We start from the raw sequence: 21,916 nt of genomic DNA, 5'->3' as shown, positions 1-21,916 counted from the left end.
AGCTTTTGACTCCTTCACAGAGTCATCCTCAGGGCTGGTCGAGGAAGGACGGAGTAGACGCGGTTGTCGTTACACTGGCGTTACTTGATGTGTCCGTCGGCAGATGTCGTTGCGGTCTTGGTAAGTCTTTGTGTGTTTGGAATGTTGGTTGGGGGAGATGGATTTTTGAGTTTTACTGTGTTGTACCAAGAGGAATAAAGATTTCCACATAAATTGTCATTGAGATTATTTGTGTTTTTGATCATGTGTACCCCTTCCTTAATGTCCCATTCTATTTTTCCTTTCGCATGTGCAATGAAGGAAACTCAATCCTGTGGAAGTTGATGGTTGGTTTCTAAGGCGTGTTTGGATAAACCAGAAGAACTTTCTTTCCTGCGTATGTATCCTAGGTGGTCGGCGAAACAGTCTTTGATGTGTCTTTTGCATTGTCCTATGTATTTTCGGTTGCATTCACATTTGATGCTGTAAATGCCAGTTTGTTAAAGGGTCTTTGTCATACGTTTTGAAGCCTGCTAAGTTTTGTCATGGATTTGCCGGGTTTATATGCTATTCTGTAGTTTTGTTTTTCCAGGATGCATCTGAGTTTGGTGGAAAGGCCTGGTATAAATGGTATCCCTAGAAATAGTCATGGATCCTCTTCGTCATTTGTGGGAAGGTAGTTTTTGGCTTTTTTCTGTTTTTTTTCCTTTCACTTTTAGCAGGTTCTGGTCAATTACACTGGAGCTGTAGCCATTAAGGGAGGCCTGTTGTCTTAGAAGGTGCAATTGTTCTTGCAGCACTTGGTTGTTGGAACTTAAGTGCACGGCTCTTCTAACAAAGTTGTTCCAGATGTTGTCTTTTTGACCTGGTGGGTGGTTGGAATGTTTATATATGAATCGGGATCCTGCCGTGGGTTTGCAGTAGATTTTGGTTGTGAAACAATTGTTTTCTCTGAATATGGAGATGTCAAGGAAATTTAAGGTCCCGTTCTTTTCTTTTTCTGTGGTAACTTGAATGGAGTCACATACCCAGTTCCAGCTGTTGACGTAATCTTCGAACATTTCCTCATCTTGGTATATGATGAGGAAGTCATCAACGTAACGGTGTGAAATGATGTGTGGGAATGGTTGTTTTGACCAGATTTCGTCTTCATATGCTTCAAGAACTAAATTTGCTAGCCACAGGGAAAGTGGGTTTCCCATGGCTAACCCTTCCGCTTGGTGGAAGATTTTCTTTTGAAAAGTGAAGAATTCATTGTTGAGGCATATTTTCAGGGCTTCAAGGAAATCCTCTCTGATGAGTGGTTCAATTCTTTTTTTCGCGAGTAGTTTCTCGACCTCTTCGAGGGCTTTGGGTACTGGTATGGAAGGGAATAAATCCTTGACATCTATATCTTAAGCATCCCAAATGCAGACCAACTCCACCTCGGCAGCAAGATTACATCAACAGCTGGAACTGGGTATGTGACTCCATTCAAGTTGCCATTCTAAGACAACAGGCCTCTCTCTTAATGGCTACAGCCCCAGTGTAATTGACCAGAACCTGCTAAAAGTGAAATAAAAAATCCAGAAAAAAGCCAAAAACTACCTTCCCACAAACGAAGAAGAGGATCCATGACTATTTCTAGGGATACCATTTATACCAGGCCTTTCCACCAAACTCAGATGCATCCTGGAAAAACAAAACTACAGAATAGCATATAAACCTGGCAAATCCATGACAAAACTTAGCAGGCTTCAAAACGTATGACAAAGACCCTTTAACAAACTGGCATTTACAGCATCAAATGTGAATGCAACCGAAAATACATAGGACAATGCAAAAGACACATCAAAGACTGTTTCGCCGACCACCTAGGATACATACGCAGGAAAGAAAGTTCTTCTGGTTTATCCAAACACGCCTTAGAAACCAACCATCAACTTCCACAGGATTGAGTTTCCTTCATTGCACATGCGAAAGGAAAAATAGAATGGGACATTAAGGAAGGGGTACACATGATCAAAAACACAAATAATCTCAATGACAATTTATGTGGAAATCTTTATTCCTCTTGGTACAACACAGTAAAACTCAAAAATCCATCTCCCCCAACCAACATTCCAAACACACAAAGACTTACCAAGACCGCAATGATATCTGCCGACGGACACATCAAGTAATGCCAGTGTAACGACAACCGCATCTACTCCGTCCTTCTTCGACCAGCCGCGAAGATGACTGACTCCGTGAAGGAGTCGAAAGCTTGGAAGAACTCCAAAGTGTTTTTATCGTGCTGTTTGTGTGTCATTTTAGTGTTTTAACAAAAACTAATTATAGCATTAGGCCTGAGTCATACCTCATTTTGTTCAGTACAGTACAGAGCAGGAGGGTTGTAGACAGTATCACTTTATTGTCCTGGGTATGATCAGAGCCAGACAGGGACACCGGGCAAAATCCTGGTACACCCTCTCATCTCGACACCCTTCCGAAAACACAAATTCGGTGTCTTTTTTTAATTTTTTTTATATACTTCTCAAAATTGGTCACAGATATAGCAATGGTGAATAAACGTTTTCTTTTCCCTTGTGGACTTCCACAGGGGCAGATTAAGGGCTGAGAGAGCCAGGCAACTGACTGGGGGTTCTGCCCTCGGGAAGAGGGTGCCAAACCAGGAAGATCCACTTTGATTAGCTCCAAAACTTTATTTCTGATTACGTAAGCATAGCTATTTGTTTGTTTGAGTTTGTTTTTAAGTACACTTTATGCACAAAAGCCAATCGGGACTAGTCCTATAGTTTAAAGTGGGATCCGAACACTATGTTCCTCCACCTGCTGTTTGGCTAATAGTAATTGAAATTTCTGCTGCATAATATATTAACAGTATATATAAGCTGACAATTCACACAAGAAAACAATATCAACAAGTGAATGACATGCTGTACTACAGGCTATACATTACTACTGTGGTCTTTGTGTTTAAATGCTATCATTAAAATACAGGTTTCATATTTTTAATTTAAAAATGCCTTCTCTATTATAATATGCCTCTCTTATGCCAATTATGGGCATATCATCATCCGTTTTCTACCATCAATGAATTTTTTTGTGTAATAAATGTTCATGACACGTAGTATACAGGCTGTGCAAAATTTGGTACTATATCACTGGTCACAATTAACATAAAATGTGTTCTGTGTCAAATTATTGTTGGTGTTGGTTCAACACTGTGTCTGAATCTTTGCATTTCCTTTTTTCAAGAAACTCTGGTGTTTCTGAAAGTCTCGCAAACTGGACTGAAGATCTTAAAAATCAAGGGAGGATACACAAACGTGTGGTCTGTCAGTTTGTTACACCACTTTTTCTTGTTTCTCATTCCAATTAATTCAACAAAAAGATGCGAAATGATGTTATAAAGGGTGTCCCATAAAGTGCGCAACTTTTAAAAAAGTAATAAAACAATTACATATCAATGAAAATGCATATATTCTTATATATTTACATTCAATAACATCTCCAATTTAATAGTGGAAAACAATGTCTGGCATATGACCACCTCCACTGAGTCGGCATGTGTTGACACGCTCGATGAAATTGGCAATAACCCGCTCACAGATGTCTGGCGTGACGTCGGCAATGACGCGTATGATTTCCGCCTTCAGTTGTTGAATGGTACGCGGTTTGTTAGCGTACACTTGAGACTTGACATAACCCCACAAAAAAAGTCACAGGGGGTAAGGTCGCAGGACCTGGCAGGCCACTCCTGGTCACCTCGCAGTGAGATCACTCGTCCTGGGAATTTTTCTGATAATGTCGAGTGTTTCACGTGAGGTGTGGCATGTTGCACCATCCTGTTGAAACCATAGGTTTTGAATGTCAATATCTTGAAGGAGAGGCATAACCTGCTGGTTAGCATGTGACGATAACGTTCTCCATTGACTGTAACTGCAACACCTTCGTCGTCCTCAAAGAAAGACAGGCCTATTACTCCACCGGCCCAAAAACCACACCATACGGTCGTCCTTTGCGGGTGCATTTGATGTTCATGGGTCACTCGTGGATTTTCAGTCCCCCAAATCCTGCAGTTTTGTTTATTAACAAATCCACTGAGGTGGAAGCGGGTCTCGTCGCTGAAAATGATGTTTTTTGCGAAATTTTCATCCGCTGCCAGTCTCTCTTCAATCCATTCGCAAAATCGTCTTTTTTTTTTGATGATCCGTCGGCTTGAATTCCTGCACCAGTTGGATTTTGTATGCATACATGTGAAGGTCTTTACTCAAAATTCTTTGCAATGAACTGTGTGGAATGTTCAACTGCTATGACCGTCGGCGAATTGATTTCCTCGGACTTATGTTACACTTTGTTGCACAACTGCGATTTGTTGAGCATTGCGTTGAATGCGATTTCGCAGTAGCAACAGAACCAGTTGTTTCGAACTTCTTTATTATCAGCCGCAGAACTGTAGACTTGTTGGGTGCTTTATTTCTTTCGAAAACCGCACGAAGTAGTCTTACAGCCTCGGCCCCACTTTCAAGATTTTGATAATAAGTTTTCACGATCAGAACATGCTGTTCATTTGTGAACCGCTCCATGGCAACACCTCCAACAATAAAGAAAACAACAACTGCTAATCAAATCGGAGTGAAAGTAGATACTAGAAATGATAAGAACAGGGCTGCCAACAAAACATTAAAAAAATGGCGCCAGATTCAAAAGTTGCGCACTTTATGGGACACCCTTTAGATAACACTTCTGAACAAGTTCACCCCTTTCGAGACAGTCATTGTCCCAATGATGTGTCTACAGGTTTTCCCATTTCAGATTATAATCAGATAATTATCAGCAATAGATTTGAAGGCTTCAAGAAATACATTCTCGAAAATCCATCGGGCTTACAATTTCACTTATGCAAGAAAGCTGCAAAAGAGCTTCTTCCAAATTAATTATTATAAGAACAAGACTGTGTAATAGTCTATCCAGTGATTAACTTGAAGCACTCTTCCTCATGCAGTGTGAAAGAGAGATTTTCATTGACAATGACAATATTGAAGCTTTACTGGCGGCTAATGATGATGTTTTCTCAGGATATCAACCAGGTGATTTCCAGATAGGTTTCCAAGCTTTCGAGAGCTAACGTCACTCCTGAAAATGAGACTGACAGTAGCTCTTGAAAGCTCAGAAGCCTATCTGGAAATCACCTGGTTGATATCCCAAGAAAACCTCTTCATCAATGAAAATATTATCAACAAATTATGCTGTGGAAGTTCTGAAATGAAATAACTTCTTTCACTGTAAAATATAATTTAAATTGTGATTTCAAAAGAACTGTCTGCATAGTTGTACACACCTAACAGTAGTGTAATGATAACTTTTTATGCGATTGTGCATGTTGCGAATTTGTACAGTACAGCACATTCATGCATCACGATATGTAGATATATAAATAACTCGAGCATATAAAGACAAAACTTTTCCTGAATTTTTACTTTATTTTTACTGATAATTTTCAGAATTTGAAAATATATTTGAATTTTATTATTGGGGTTAAATTGATGTAAGTTTATTACGGCTGAGCCGATACCACTTTGAACCGATACTGATGCCAATACTCTCACCGATACCAATGTTGTATAATTTCAGTTTAAAATAAAAAAGGATAATTGTATATATGTGTGTGTGTGTGCATTCGTGTGCGTGTGATTTTTTTATTAACATTTTATATGTATGCATTTCTGACGAGGGGCGATTAATAAATTAACCCACCAAAAAATGCTCTCTTCCAATGATGCATCTTAACTTTACAGTATTTTTTTTAGATAAATGACAATTTTTCAGATGTTTCAAATATGAGAAATATTAAGTGCAGCTAAGAACGATGCAATCGTTGTCGTCATCCCCCCCCCCTCTCCCCCAATCATGAAAAATGAGATCATGTCTCTTCAATCTCCTCTAAAACTAAGGGATCACTCTTCCCAAACTAACATTAAATCATCCGTGAATACAAGAATAATTGGCGATTTACCAGCCCTGGACGCGACGTCTAAAACTAACAGTAAAGCTGTAATGTCAAACCAATCTTGTCTCTTTTTTGTCCTTTCTCAAAAAGAATAAAAATTAGTAAACAAAATTTAAGGAGAGAATGAAAACTTCCCAGTCTCTTGCTTCTATGTATATCAGGCGATTGACGTCAGTACAGTGATATTCTGACGTGACTTTGCTTTCGATAAAAAGGTGTGTGCTTCATCAGGTCAGCCTTTACGGTAATGATAAGTCATTATTAGGGTGCAGATTTTTGCCTATTTGTCTTTTTTATTATTCCTTTGTGGAAAACTATAGGCTTTAATGTTTAAACTTCGTTTCATGGTGTTTGTAGTCTTAAAATGCATTTTTATAATGCCTATAAATGCCTATTTTGAGGGTTAGTGCCTATTTTGTTTATTGTGCCTATTTTGTTTATTGTGCCTAAAAGTGCTCATTCTGCCATTTTTTATGCATCTTTGGCTTTCTCAACACTGAGAAGGTAAGCCTTTGTTTATGTTGAACTGGCTGAAATCAGGTATTGGCGAGATTTGAGGATCTCAAGGGATGTCAGATCTTTGGAAATACCAAATGTCATTGATTCAGGATAAGCAAACTGGACAACCTGTTGGTGATTCATACTTGGACAAAATGACGCCAACCCACCCCTTCTTTTTTCCCACCTGAAAGCCTCTACGAGTCTACCAGTACTCATTTGCTTTCTTGTGTGTGTGACAGGAGGTAGGCAGTTATGTGTGGAGATATTGTGTTCATTATGTTTGAAAATGCCAAAGCACAAGGCGGCCAGAAGTGTATTAATAAAAAAAATGGATTGCTGCAGAAGCTTGTTTTACTGCTGGCGGAAAATTTTATTTTTGTTATTTAGGGTCGTTTTTCTCCATGTTTGGCTAATCACATCGATGAGGATGAGTGATATGATGAAGAGACACTCACAAGGAACACTCATGCACAGGCCGGGATTCCAACCCGTGACCCCTGGGTTGTAGCCATGCTGTACTAACCACTCCACCACAGAGGTCAGCCCCACACAAAAAAAATATTTTCTGTCAAGCTTGTATGAAGCAGACATGTTTAACTGTTAAATTACTTTACAAATAAACAGTTTATTGTAATGGACTTTTTCAAAACTGAGCTGCTCACGTAATTTCCCACTCCTCTGAAAATGTTTTAATACCTTTCGCGTTATTTGGAAACAAGGATAAATGGTGAACAATGCACACTGTGATGAGGCATCATCTTACATTACCTCAGTTCTGAATATAACAATGCTTAGTTATGTGAAAAACTTTGTTTAGTGGCCTTGTGTTGAATTTGGAGAATTACACTAAGCAGCGAGTCTTGGAGTTAGTTGCAGGCATGCCATCCGCTCGCATGCCCACTCACTTCAAGCACTGACACTAAGTCAAACGATATTATTTATTCTAAAACTTTATGTGCATACAAAGATAAACAGCTCATTTACTCGTGCAAAAAATGCAAGTGAAATAAATAAATTAACCAGGTTGTGTTATCCTAGCTTCCCTGCAAATGAGGATTTGATTCAAACTATTGTCAATCTTTTGTGAAGCATATGTGCACAATTAGTACAGTGGGTAACAGAAATTCATTCCTTCAGAGAATTTTTAATTGGAACATCCTTTAAAATATTGCAAATCGTTTTTTCATCACTTGAGAACAATTATTCACGTAACAATCGTTAGCACAAGTTCATTTTGTGAGAATTACTTTTACTGGCAATTCCCTGAAATTTGTGAATGGTTAGCACACTTTTATTGTAAATTGGAATGCTAATAGAATATATATGTGCATTGGGAGTAGAAAATTGAAATAAGTTCAGGTTCAATGCTTATTTTAATGTCTTTTTATTTTGGGTGCCTTTTTAAGTGCCTATTATTATTATTTTATAGCACCTTTTTAAGTGCCTATTTCCCTGCCTATCTGAGAGGTTTTTAGTGCCTATAAATCCACACCCTAGTCATTACAATCAACAATTTCTTGAGTCACCCTCTTCAGTAAAATTGCCATCCTCTGGGCAATCCCAGTCCAGCCCCAGTTGGAAAAATATCCAGGAAAATTAATACCCCCCCACCAATGTTATATATCTGAAACTATAAACAGAACATTTAAACGGACGCCTCATTATTTTTCAGGAAATACAAGGCTGCAAGCACATGATACTAGAGAACATACTTGCTCCATCAGTTAGAACAATAAGAGGAACAAATTTGAAACTTTTTTTTTTATTTTTTTTTATGAAATTTGGCAGTCCTTCATGGAGGACTGAAAATGATGCATGCCTATGGTGTTGTATGTGAGCCACTCTCCTACAAAAAATTATGTACCTCTTCCAAAAAGGGTTGGAGGAACAAAATTATTTTGAATGAGAGGCAAAATACACTTCTCACAAAAATTTTGGAATATTGTTACATTGGACAATAGGTGATAGGCTCGGCCTTGGAATGCAACAGCACATGATATATGTCTGGTGGACATTCTCATCTTTTCACCGACATATGCCACAGTGCCTATCACCTATTACCTAATATTATAATGTTCCAAACTTGTGCCTAATATAACAATTTTCCAAACTTTTTGTGAGGAGTGTATTACAGATACTGTGGAAAGAAGCTGCATGGCCAACACAGGTCCCCCCCCCCCTTTCTGTTCCATTATTGCTTGCCTGCTTTGAGAAGAAAACTCACCACATACATTTGCAGGCTGGAAAAGATAATCGGTCACTTGCAAAACTCATGTTTGAGCTACCGAATTGAAAAACAGTATTGATGTTAAAAATCAAGAAGAAAATATGTACACACACACACACACACACATGTGCAGAGACTGAAAATTACTAATTTACAAAGTTAAAGACACTTGTAGCAATATAAACATGTATGTCTGAACATTATCTCAGCCGTGGTGTGGTTCTGCATTGTTAGAAGCTTTTAGATCTTCATCAAACAGAATGAAAAATAGTATGCAAGAAAGTATATAAATTACGGTTTTATCACAATTCATTCCTGTAGGTTAAATTGTATCTTTTGCCAATAAGCTGTGAAAGGAAAGAAACTATTCTAATACTAAGTGAGGTGAGTGTACATGTGCTGCACCATGCCATATTGTAAGTGTTAAAAGAGCTTTCATTGTTTTCCCTTTTCCCAAAATTTAGCCATGAATCTTTTCTAAAATAGTTTGCTCAATAACATCTCCTTTTCCATTAATTTCCTGCTTCTGTGGAAGTTCAAAGTTTCATGTATGTCCCTTGCACAAAGGCTAAAGTATGTGGATCCTTCCCTTCTCCCCCCTAACTTATTTTCTCTTTAACCTTTCATGTTAAGTTTATTACAGGTCTTCCCAATGTCTAAACATAGTTTTTTTGCCTCTATCCAAGTAACCACTTGCTTAAGGGCAAAAGGTTATAACTTTACTGGCTTCCTGCCACTCCACCGCACAGGGGAGCCCACGGGGGGGATTATGGTGCAGCTTGCGCCATCGAGATTTTTGGGGGGAATTTTTTCCCTTCAAATAATATAAAATGTAACATTTGTCTTTTTTCCAACATATATGTAAAAATTTGGTAAATTTCTCGTATCGGACAAACAGATTTCTTCAAATTTACAGGAGAAATTACTTACCGAATGCAGTTTCTTTATAGTTGTGGAAGTTCGGCGAAGTGTTTTCATTGAATTTTGCCGGTTAATCATCTTTTTTTCGATATAAATGTGTGACTTGCATGAGAGCTCGTCCATCGATTTACTTCCAGGTGGATGTAGCCTGTGTGTGATGACGTAATCTGGGCCAGTGTTTCCAAACACGCGTTTATGTAACTGGTCACACGTTTAAATATGGGTAGCCCCAAAAACCATTGACATTAGCCCAAAAATTCACAATAGCCCCACGGACCATCACGGGGATGAGGTATGCCTACTAGGTTAGGTTAGGCCTGTTAGGTTATGTTCCATTAGCACTCCTTTCGTTCAATTTATCATATACGGACAACATTGACTTGAAGCAGCAGCAAAAGTGCGTATTGTGCTCTCGTGCAGAAAGCAAATGGCGGCAACAGCAATAGCTCGTCGGAAATAGATTTTCGTAGAAAACCACATGCATTCGCATTAAAATGGATCAAAACTACATTCCCGAACATCAACAACACTACAGAAAATGATTTGCATAAGTACTTTCTCCTGTAAATTTGAAGATATCCGTCTCCGGTACATTTCCGACATTCCTCCTCACCGGTAAATAATGAGCAATTGTGCCGATCGCGGATCACTCAATTTCGCTTATCTTGCACTTTCTACGCGTGGTGGGGTGGAAACATTGCATATGGACTATGGTGGTGAAACTGTGATGGCCATTTCGCATGTTACGGAAGGGAAGAAACAACCAAGAAAACTTACTCGATATGTCACAAATATAGCTATTTTCGGTGAAATAAGCGAAGTGCCACCTTCAGCAATGTTTCTCAATGCTAAATACGTAACTACGAATATTGAAATCAAAAGAAGTAGGACATTTCAGCTGTTTGTCTGATACGAGAAATTTACCAAAAATTTTACACCTTAACTGCACCATATGAAGAAATAAAGTGTTTAAGGGTATTATCGAAGGGGGGTTGGAGAAATATCCAACTCATACATATATTAGCCTTAATTGACACATGTGTTCTGGGGGGGGGGGTCTGATTTATACTTTGGGGGAGGGACAGTATCCAACTCTAGGTCTCAGATTATGGCTGGTATTTTAGTTAGAGGGGGATTGAGCATTAAATTGAGGGGGTATCCAATTCTTGTGTATTACTGTTGTCTTAGACAGTTGCTGAAATTCTGGTGTGGAGACAGAATTATTTTTTTGGAGGAGGCAATAAGTAAGTCTAAAAATGGCATGGGTAGGATTGAGTATTAAATTTAAAGGGGAAGATAGGAAGCTTTTCATTAATTGTTAAATCTTAGATTGTCAAGGGATTTCTGTAGTGGAGAGAGAGTTCGAACATTAAATTTTGGAGACTGTATTTACCGATATGGTATCCACACGTATTCGACCCCGAACTTGCCAAAGGAGAAGCTGGAAAAGAGTAAATATTGCGGGTTCCTAAGAAAGCAGTGGCGGCAATTGGGAGGAGGGCAGTTGCACCCCCCCCCCCCAAACTTTTCTCCATTTTTGTCCCCGCACTATACTAAACATTATCTACTGTCCCCCTCACCCCCTTAAGTTTTGGAACCCAATTGCCGCCACTGTAAGAAAGTATTCACACCCCATTAAATTAATATTCTTGAAATGGATGTAAAAATTTTCTTGCTTCGCTCGCAATATGATGTTGCTAGGATGGGTGTTTGGCACTTTAATTAGGTGAATGTGAAATTTTTAAACTATAGCTCCATTACAAGACAAGCGATATTTTCGATTATGATGAATGATATTAGGGGTGGTCTTGAGTGATGGGCACCCCTGTTTAGGGAGGAGGGGCAGATCAAGTACAGTGTTTAGTAAAGCTAAGGAAAAAATTACTTTCGGTAGACACACTGTTGTAATTAAATACTTTGTTGGGATTATGATGTGGTTTGAGGGCGTGAATGATATGATTGATTTGGGGGGGGGGCACCCCTGCCACCGCATGGGTGTTGTTTACCAATACACTCATGTCTGCTTCATCACAGAAGAATTTTCCACTTTGCAAGAGTTGTTCACATGGTGCTTTTTCTATTTGCTTTTCTGTATCACCATCTCCCTCGCATCTGGATGTAAAGCTCTTTCATGCTGAAAACCCCCTAAAAGCACTGCAAACACAAACACACCTTCCATGTTGTACACACATTCTATGTTCAGCCACACAGTGCCACCAAAGGGAGAAAACTATAACATGGTCATTGACCCTTTCAACAGTAGTGCAGGAAGCTTTTGCAATGGTGGTGGGCAGTTAGCCAACATGGTTGGTTTTCACTGATAGCCCCCAACTGTTGTTGGCTCCTTTAGCGAGAAGCTGGTAGAGTTATATAACCTTTGTCCTGTAGATATTGTTGTTCCATTCTTTCTCAGTAATGGCATCTGGAAAGAAGGAATATGGAGCCAGGAGCAAAAATATTTGGGGTGGGCAAGCGCATGAATGGTATGACTTCATCACATAGTTGGACAGATATACGTGTGCATTCTCCAAAATGTTATGTACCTCTACACCAGAAAGAGTCTTGAATGGTGATTTATCTAGCAAGAAAATTACCTGTAGTATCATAGGGCATGGGCATTCAAACTTGGTTTCATCACCCTGTCTTGATTGAACAAATAGGTATCTGGCCTTGAATATTATGAAATTAAAGTCCTTTCAATTGAACTATGAAATTAGAACATCATCTGGTGGGGAAGTTTGCCAAAGAATTCAGCTGACAAGCTCACCGAACTGGAGAAAGATTGGTATGCTATAACTTTCCTTTAGTCATCCTGGAGTCAGGCCTGTATCTAGACAAGGAGCAACTTCCCGTAGACAGTTTGTCTTTCAGTTTCTGGTTAGGTGACACAATGAAATGTTAGATTTTCTGTGCTATGAACTATGAATTGTTGGGACACACAGCATCCAAGTTACATTTATATCGATGATGAATAGCTTACAGGAGGAGGCTCCTCTTCCCCTCTAGATGTCTGTTTTTTTTTTCAAATAATGAAAAAATTCTAAAATTTACATAAGTTATACATATATTTTACAGAAACTTGATTGTTTATTATTTTTAGTAGTGAATGTGTGTATTGAGTAAAAGTGAGTGTAAAAGCCCCTTAATATTAGTAAGAAATATTACACAAGCTACACCTTAAAATAAACTTGTACCGTGCGTTCATTTCGATCTGCAGCCGAGAGATCGGGAGAAGCGTGACGGGCGGCGCTGACGGAGATGCCGACATTTGCGGCCTGTAATGCACGCTTATTTTTATGGACATATGCAGACATTTGTATAAATATTGCAAAACGAGCACTAATCTGTGTTATAACATGCAAAAGTTCTGTAATTCATCCAAGTTCTGCCCTTATATACACAAATAAATACGCTTTAGAAACTATGTTAAGAGCTACAGATAATAAAACATTTTAATCATAGTTTTGACCAGTAACGTCCTGCTTAAGTTTATATCCTTGAAAGAGTTTTGTGTCGATGGGGATCGTTTGGAGGTTTCGAATGTGCAACACTGTATCTATCAAGATTACGCTGCAACGAAACCGTTAAAAGTCAATGGTTTTCGTGTCCTTCCTTGCAATCCGAAATCACCGAGCTCGAGTTTTTTGTTCCTTTGCCAGACAGAGCTGTGAATATGGTGGCGAGCAGATGTAAATCAAGAGCGTGTTAATTTCGTACTGTGTGCAAGAGTGTTATTCTTGGTTACTTGCCGTTACTTGTTTGTGTTATTGCAGTGTGTATGTGTGTTGTGTCAGTGAGAGGATTGGAATGCCAGCCGCAAGGTTCACGTTAGAACAAAGAATTTTTATGTATGAAACTTACATGAAAACAGACTCGTGTCGAGACGTGTGTAGGCAATTTCTACAGAAATTCCCAAGGCGTTTCACCTCCACATAGAGATACGGTTCGACATCTTGTCCTTAAATTACGAGAAACTGGATCGTTAAATTTTAAAACGCCTAAGGAAAAACGACTGATTCTAACCGAAGCAAAACTCGATGAAATTGGTGCAGCGTTAGAACGTTCTCCAAACAAACCTCTACGCCGTGTTTCACAGGAGATGAGCGTGTCAAAATCATCAGCACATACAGCCACTAAGCTACTAAAATTAAAACCGTACTCTTATAACACAGGTTAGTGCTCGTTTTGCAATATTTATATAAATGTCTGCATATGTCCATAAAAATAAGCGGGCATTACAGGCCGCAAATGTCGGCATCTCCGTCAGCGCCGCCCGCCACGATTCTCCCGATCTCTCGGCTGAAGATCGAAATGAATGCATGGTAGTACTGTAATGTAAAATTCCAACACAAAATAATTTCTCCACATGTGTAGCAGCCATAGCACTCACTCACTACATAGCAACATAGCAGCAGGAATGTGAACTACAGCTGAACAAAAAAAACACGCACACCCCCCTCCTCCTCCTCCTCCGCGGCACGCATGCACGCACGATTGTATGGAAAAAGACAGTTCTTCCATTCAGCACTTGTTTCATGTTCAGTAGTTTACCCATAATAAACAACCTGCAACCCTGAAGATACATTAGAAATGTGCTGTGCATCTGAGCTGATTCTGATTTTGATCACGAAGAATTTAATACTGACATTTTTCCAAAGTCCAACCAGCTGTCTTGTGAACTCTGCCAAATGTGAGACTACACATATGTGGTCTAAATATCCTAGAAATTAGGAAATTGCATAATTCATTTCAGAAGTGAATGTCATGATGAAATGGCAGCTATTTTAATATTACAGCCAACACTCAATACAACCTTTCACAGTTCCGGGGAAAAGGGCCATTATTTCGAAGGGCGGGTTACTGGAATTTACACCAATCTTGATCCACCCTGACCACCTACACTCAAAAATATGTTAAAATTGTGCATAGGCCCTTTTTTTTAATGACTTGTGCAAAATTGCACATGACATAATTTTAATACAGTGAAATGAATTAATACATAATAACACATTAATATGAAGTTCAAGGGGCTAAAATATGTCAACTTCGAATTAAACAACTTTGAGTTATCCGAACCTTTCAAGATGGTGCCTATTTTTCAAGTGTAAATAAATTAGAGTATAAATCACCCCCATAATGGATGTTAGTAATAGCTCCCAAAATAAGCATTATATGTACTACATAATATCATTGCAAGTTTTAAAGAAACATAAAAAATGTTACACAAAATAAGGGCACAGAGCTTAAATGGACACAAATATTCTTAGGAGACTGTAGGGTCAAGTGCCCATATTTTGGATACTTAATTTCAAATTAGATTTTCAGTACCTAAATGTAAACAAAATAAGCCATAAATGTGTTGATAAACATTGAACATATATTTATTAATGTTTCTGAAAGTTATATTAACATTTATAAGAAATACTTGGTATATTTTATCAAACAAAGAATTGTATGCATATTTTTAGTCTGACAAAAAGGTTGCCTAATGTCGGATAGGGTATTTCCTAATTTCGGATAGGGTTACTAATCAGTATTTGGAAAGGGTGCACAATTTCGGATAGTCGAATTTAGGTACCCGTGTAGCATCCGAAATTAGGAAACCCAGTCCATATTCAATATGGCGATTCTGTGCGTTCCCCCTCTGAAATAATGTGACTGAAACTACGTAATAATGTTTGCTGAATCTCTCAAGATTATATAAAATTTAGACAGAAGTGAGTAAATACTAAACTTCTAGTTGTAGGCCTTAAGTTTGGATGGTGAAATATTACATCAAAACTCCGGAAAAGTCAGAAATATCAGCCACACACTAAAGAAACATTGCTCAAGGTCACGCACACGGGTGAAACTTAGGGACGAAGTAGCGTGTTAGTTGGCACTATCTGTACTTCGGCACTGCTGTTCTAAGGTGGAAATTTCTTGGTATCCGAAATTAGGAACCTATCCGAAATATGGGCACTTGACCCTAACCTCATTTATCCTGTGTACTTATACAACCTGTTATGCACAGGGGACATGTTGTGAGAAGGAAAATAGAACAGACAATGTTTTCACAAAAAGGGATTAAAATGATGTTATTTTCTTTTTATTGTGCACAGTGGTTGCTCTTCCACAAAAGACAATTCTAGTTCATGAGAAACCCGTTTGCACTGAGACCTATGGAAAGGAAAACACACTCTCATTTATTGCAAGCGAAACTCTTAAGAATCTTCACACCAGTCACACTGGCGCCAGCAAAAGTCTGGAGATAATCGGGCAGAATAAATGTTGGATTTTATACGGGTCTACTGCAGCATTGCCCATTACAGAATTAACTGGTAAGATAAGATATCTCTGGAGATACAACACATCCTTCCTAGTCACCAGAAAGAAAAAAAAAGGGGGGGCTGTAAATGCCATTCTGGTTCTGCTATGTAAAATACATCCTAAGAAAAAAGTCACGAAGGCCATGTTTTCTTTCCTTCAGTCAACTTCATATTCATCTCCCTCCCCCATTCCAGGGAGCAGTCCAAACACTTCCTTAATTTGCATTGTAATCCACCCTGTTTGCACCGAATGTGTATCCTAGGATGCATTAAACAGTGTCACACTCATAATCATTCGGGTTTGGAATTGGATTTCAATTTAAACTGTATATTTAGTCCCGATTAGCACATCAGCATAAATTGAACTCTATACAAGCTTTATGAAACCTGCACATTTTCAGATATCAAAATGGGAGATCGTTATTTACTCTCACATAAATCGATGATTTAATGTTGGATTTAGGAGTATTCTCAATGTTAAACACCCACTCCGCCAAACGTTTTTGAATATTTTTTTTATAAGCAGTGTGAAGAAGAAAGAAGTGATCCTTGCTTTTACATTTTACCATGTAAAATAATGCAGGCAATATTTCCTGTGCAGACAGCTGCATTGAAGAAAAGAAAGAACGAAAAGAAAAAAGACCTGAATTCTGCAATTATCACATTGCTGTGCAATGTTGTACGGTTTTAGATGCGATATTGGGTGGGTCCACATATGACCTGTCCATGGTGACCAGCGTATGGCAGGAGTGCAACATTGTACAGTTAGGAAAGTGCCGCACGCAAGTTAAACACTGTGCTCTGGATTTTTTTTGTGTACGAGAAGTTTTCATAAAACTCACCACTTTGATTAAATTTCATCATAAAATGGGACAAAATACATTTTGAATCTGACTCTTCAAGTCCCATATATTTCAGTCGCCTACAGCCAGAGTTATTTCTTGAAGAAACTCTGGAAAACAACCAACGCATCTCAAAACACACAGACAATTACTTTTATTTTCTTCCCATTCACACCATGTTGAAATAAACAGCGGAGTTGTTTTGTCTTGGGAAAACAATTGGTGTTCAATTCGTCTCAATACACACAGTGACCCTTCATCGTCGTGTGCATTCTCGAACATTGAGTGATCAGTTTGAGTTCTTATATGCTGCAGTGATTTGATATTATAATCCTGTGCAGAAATATTCACTATATTATTTCACTGTACTCATATATATACTGTGTGCATTATTAAAAGAATAAATAGTTTAATATTGGACAGCGAATTCTCTGTCTATCTCTTCCGCTAGCAGTTAATTTGGCAACAGCACAATAGCACTGGCATATTGGCTGAACCCATGTTCCTTCTAAAATCGTATGCGGTATAGTGGCAGAGAATGAGCTGGTAAGCAGGAATCTGTCACTTCTTTTTTCTTTTTTACTTGTCCTATGGTTATTGTTCATTTTCAAGAATGTATCCAGAACTGGTTGCTTCATTTTAGACATCAAAGGAGAGGAAGGATCCACTTCCACCCTTGCCCGTAATCAGCCCATGTGCACACAGGAACAAGAAAATCGTGGCTGAAACAATCTGCATTATTTTTTATCAGCGTTAAGAATGTCCTCTTTCCACTCATTTTGCCGAAATCACAATATCAAAAAATTAAAAAGCTTAAGCCGTAATCAAAACCAAGAGAAATCGAAAACACAATGCACAAATCCAAGTCATAATAGCACAAGTACAGAGAGAGGGTAGCATATCCAAGAGCAAGCAAAATCACAATTGCAAAACAAGCCTGGCACGTACGTAGCAGCCATTGCATGCGTGCTTAGGGGAGAAGAGGACTGAGGTCAAGTGCTATTGGATATCACTCAAGTGTGGTGTGGTGATGTCTATTTTTAGATCAGACCCACTTGTGAAGGGTAGAGTGCTCATGAAAGGAATGGCAATACAGCGAATAAAATGAGTGCAACAAGCATATTTTTCGGCCGATTTCCTTCAATTTTTCAAGTTTTTTGACAAATTTTTCAGAGTTCCTGGCTGTATTTGTCTGACCTATGAATATCTTAAAGCAAAATTCTGGTAGAATGATATGGTATAGTTGCAATGGAACTATACCTAACATAGAACATTTGTAGCGTGTAAACTCTACAGGGTTACACAAGCTTCTATAAACTGGTCCGGCACGGTCATAGTTATATAGAGAAAGGATGTTACCTGCTGGTTCCTGAAGAGATGGCTTCCTCTCTCCCTCTCGTAGCTTCATAGATTAAACCGATTATCTCCTCCTAACACTTATTCGCTGATGCGGTCGCTCAAACTCATATGCTTATATGCATATGCTTGGCTTCCAATGCTCGATGACACACTTCGCTTGTAATAGTAAGTAAACTGGCCACGAGCTCTCTCTCCCTGGATATTTAAACGGGATTTGAATCTTTGAACGTTGACTAGCTGAGTCGGCACTATTCTCCTCCAACCATCATTCCTGGTATTGCTGACTTTTCATTAATTCTCTTATTTTCTGTTTATTCCCATGCCTGCTGAGTCTGGATTCTTTGAAGGTCGAGGTATTATACATTAGTACTATATTAACATGTAGTACTTACAGAAATACTTAATATTAACATTCATCACTTTTCTCTGCCTAAATATGCAGGTTTTTCACTGCAATCTCAAGGCTTTCCAATCTTGTACATTACACTTCATATCAGCATAGGATTCACTTCTTAACCAGCATCCCAGCCAGTTTCTTTTCCTTTTCTTAATCACTTCCAGCATTACTTTTCTTTCACAAACTCTTTCTAATTCAGCTTTATTTCTTACCTTGTCTGTCAATTCTTTGTCATAGCTACATTTGTAAAGCTTCCAGTCACTTCCTTGTAACATCCAAATTTCTGCAACATACAGTAGACTCTCGTTTATCCGACCTTCACTTATCCGACATACCACCGGAAAAAAAAAATCATCAATCTGTAACAAGAACTGAAAGTTGTGAGTGTAGTCTATTTTTAGTTTCTCCCGACTCTACCACATGGCGCGCCCACCTGAATTATGACTCATGTGTCTATCATTTGCTACTCAGTCTTGGTGCAGAGCAGTTTATCATTGTATGCGATCGGTTTATCGTCTGTTACATGTGTCTGTGTGTGTTAATTTGACAAACGTTGTTGTGTTGTTTAAAAGTTGAAATGTATGCAAGTACAGAATGGCGACGAAAAGAAAGAATTAGGTTCGTAATGTGTAAAATTATAACAATAGTTTGACGTTTAATAAAATAGGCTTTTTCTTAACACCTCCCTATTATCCAACATTTTCGCTTATCCGATGTTCTACCAGCCCATTTTTGTTGGATAAGTGAGACACTACTGTACAATGCTACACTCCACACAGAACACTCCATTAACATAAATATTCTGAACAACTTGAAATTGTTAGTGTCCAAACATTGATATTTGCTCATCCCTATTATGTAAAGGTAACCAAGAAACTTATGTCGGATTTTCACCTGACACCTTCAAATGCCAAAAAGCCAACATGAAACTGAACTGGCCTGTCAAATATAGTCCCCATCTGCATCAATGACCTGTCTCCAACGTTCTGGAAGACCATGGATCCCACCGTGGTAGAACCCTGTAGAATGTGAACCTAAGAAGTCATAAAGTGTGGTTTGCAACTCATGTAGGTTCCTGAACTGTTGCCCTCTAAAGTGATTGTCCAGTGACTGGAATGGATGATAATTGGACGTGGGATATAAGGTGGATGCATCAGTATTTCACAACCAAGGTGGAGAATGGTGTGTTGGGTGGTCCTAGCAAGGTATGGCATCTCATTATATGCTAAGTAGAGGACACCTTTGCAGTTTCTCATGAACACATTACAGCTGCTGAAAGTACAGTTACGTTGATTGTCTGACCAGATGGCAGCAGTTCGTGATGCACGAAGTCCTGGGCTGTCCGCCAAACACAGAGCATAACCTTCTTTTGATAGTGTTGTTTTGAAGCAGGTTCATGTGATACTAACCAATGTGTAGTATTGTAAAGAACCCACTTTTCATCACATGGTCTGGAAAAGGATCCTTCTCCATTTGGAGTGCCCACACTTCACCTGTCCTCACTTAAATTAATGTTGAACTGTACCCACCATAACCTGCTGGTGGGATGTGTATACACCCACCAGCAACTATTGTCTTACCTAACCTTTGAGCTCGTGATGTATGAAGAATGTGAAGTTTGACATTGCCAGAATAGACAGAACTTTCTTGGTTACCTTATAAACCCAGTGTTCTTTTTCAAATTATGAGTAATTTGATTGTTTTGAAACACCCTGTGCTATTTTGTCCTGAAATGTGCTGTATGCAACTGGAGATTATATTACTATTGTAAAAACTTTTTTTTTTTTTTAAGGAGACTAAGAAGGAATTGGAACAACCAAAGAAGAAAGAAGCAAATTGGTTTGATGTAGGGATCATTAAAGGCACCAGTTGCGTAGTACAAAGTTATTATCTACCGTCAGAAGGTAGTGAAACAAAGACAGACATTGATGTGGAGAGTGATCAGGAAAACCTGAAGAAAGTTGACCTGGAACCTGGCACTGCATACAAATTCAGAGTAGCTGGTATAAATGGCTGTGGAAGAGGCCCGTGGAGTGAGGTAATGAGTTTGGTAGTATTACGTTAGCAACAGTGAAAGAAAAGAACAGAATAAAGCTAAATTTCTGTACCGTGTAACGAGTAAAGATCACTGAAGATGGAAAAAATTAAGTTTGAGTGTAATATCTAACTTATGTTCTTTTCTTACAGAGTTTCTTGTTTTTGCTTTGCAGGGTGTAAGGGGTGACCCTTTCTGGAGGCACCTAAATACCAATATATCTCTTCCATGTAGTTCACCCTGGACTGCATTTTGCAGACTAACGGCTCTGGCATCTGGACTCTCAGCCAGTATAATCCTTTTGTGGGGCTCATGTTGTGCTGTCCATATATAAATTTTTGATTTGATTTAATTTTTGTAGATTTGTGTCACTTTTCTGCCACTTGTGGCTAATCGTGATGATGAGGATGAGTGAAGATATGATAAAATTGATGAAGGGACACTCGCAAAGAACACCCATACCCAGTCTGGGATTCAAAAACTGCTGCTCCCATCATCGTGGAATGTTGATGGGAGAGACAGTGTAAGGTTGAGTATGCACAGATGAGGAGGTGATTGGTTCATTCTGGATCCTGGTGTTTTATTGACTGATGTGGTTTTAGGAGAAGTGGACTCCAGTTGTTACTGAGCTGGAGTCCCACATCCCAGCTGAGGCTTGTGCTTTCTTGGGCAGTGCCTTCTTCTTTCTCTTCTGCTCCAGTAATTGGCACATTTCGCAGTGAATTTGGTATTTTGAAAAAATCTGTGGCCGTCAGTGATGCTGTGTTCTGCTAGTCCTGACTTTTCTCATTGAGACAGTCCGATGTAGGTTTAAAGTTTTCTTTTTAAATTATTCTATTAAAATTGTAGATGTTTAACTTTAAAATCCATTTTTGAAAATCATGCATGCACCTCAAACAACTTTTCTTTGTAACACGTAGCTCAATGGGGGGGGGGCACTTTGTTTTCATTTTAAGCTCACACTACAAAGAAAGCTATTTGGAATTATATTTTTGCCTTTTGTGTCTGAAGGTCGGGAGAGTCGCATGAACCAATGAAGTTGGTCCAGTTGCTATGGCGACAGGAAATTCTTGTGCTGTACTGTTTTGCCAAACTTATGCCTCAGAACAACAGTTTGGCATCCAAGGTAGTCGCCTCCAGTTAGCAAAATTCTCACATGCCCAGCCTTTCCCTAAACTGTTAGTGAAGAGTGTTGACAACAGAAGGTGTAATTTACAACTCACCAAAAATCAGGCATGTGGCAGCTTTTTTGCAGTTGATGAAATGCTGTGATTTGACCCTGCCAGAGTTTCTTCAGGCACGATAATGCTACCATATCATACCAGTGATTCTTATGTTTTCTAACAAAGAAA

At 38.8% G+C, this 21,916-nt stretch overlaps 1 protein-coding gene across 4 annotated transcripts in view; it reads left to right on the top strand.

The window, feature by feature from the left end:
- Positions 1 to 21,916, top strand: part of Hcf (Host cell factor) — a 157,670-nt gene that overhangs the window by 105,603 nt on the left and 30,151 nt on the right. For all 4 annotated transcript variants that reach the window (XM_083117709.1, XM_083117711.1, XM_083117710.1 and 1 more), the window contains one exon: positions 20,322 to 20,567. In XM_083117709.1, the coding sequence (XP_082973835.1) occupies positions 20,322 to 20,567 (246 nt within the window). The remainder of the gene's footprint in view (positions 1 to 20,321; positions 20,568 to 21,916) is intronic.

The sequence above is a fragment of the Lepisma saccharinum genome, chromosome 2, assembly GCF_977018435.1.
Source record: "Lepisma saccharinum chromosome 2, izLepSacc3.1, whole genome shotgun sequence".
Taxonomy (NCBI): domain Eukaryota; kingdom Metazoa; phylum Arthropoda; class Insecta; order Zygentoma; family Lepismatidae; genus Lepisma; species Lepisma saccharinum.
Note: the sequence above shows the minus strand (reverse complement) of the source record. Positions and strands in the feature narration are given on the sequence as shown.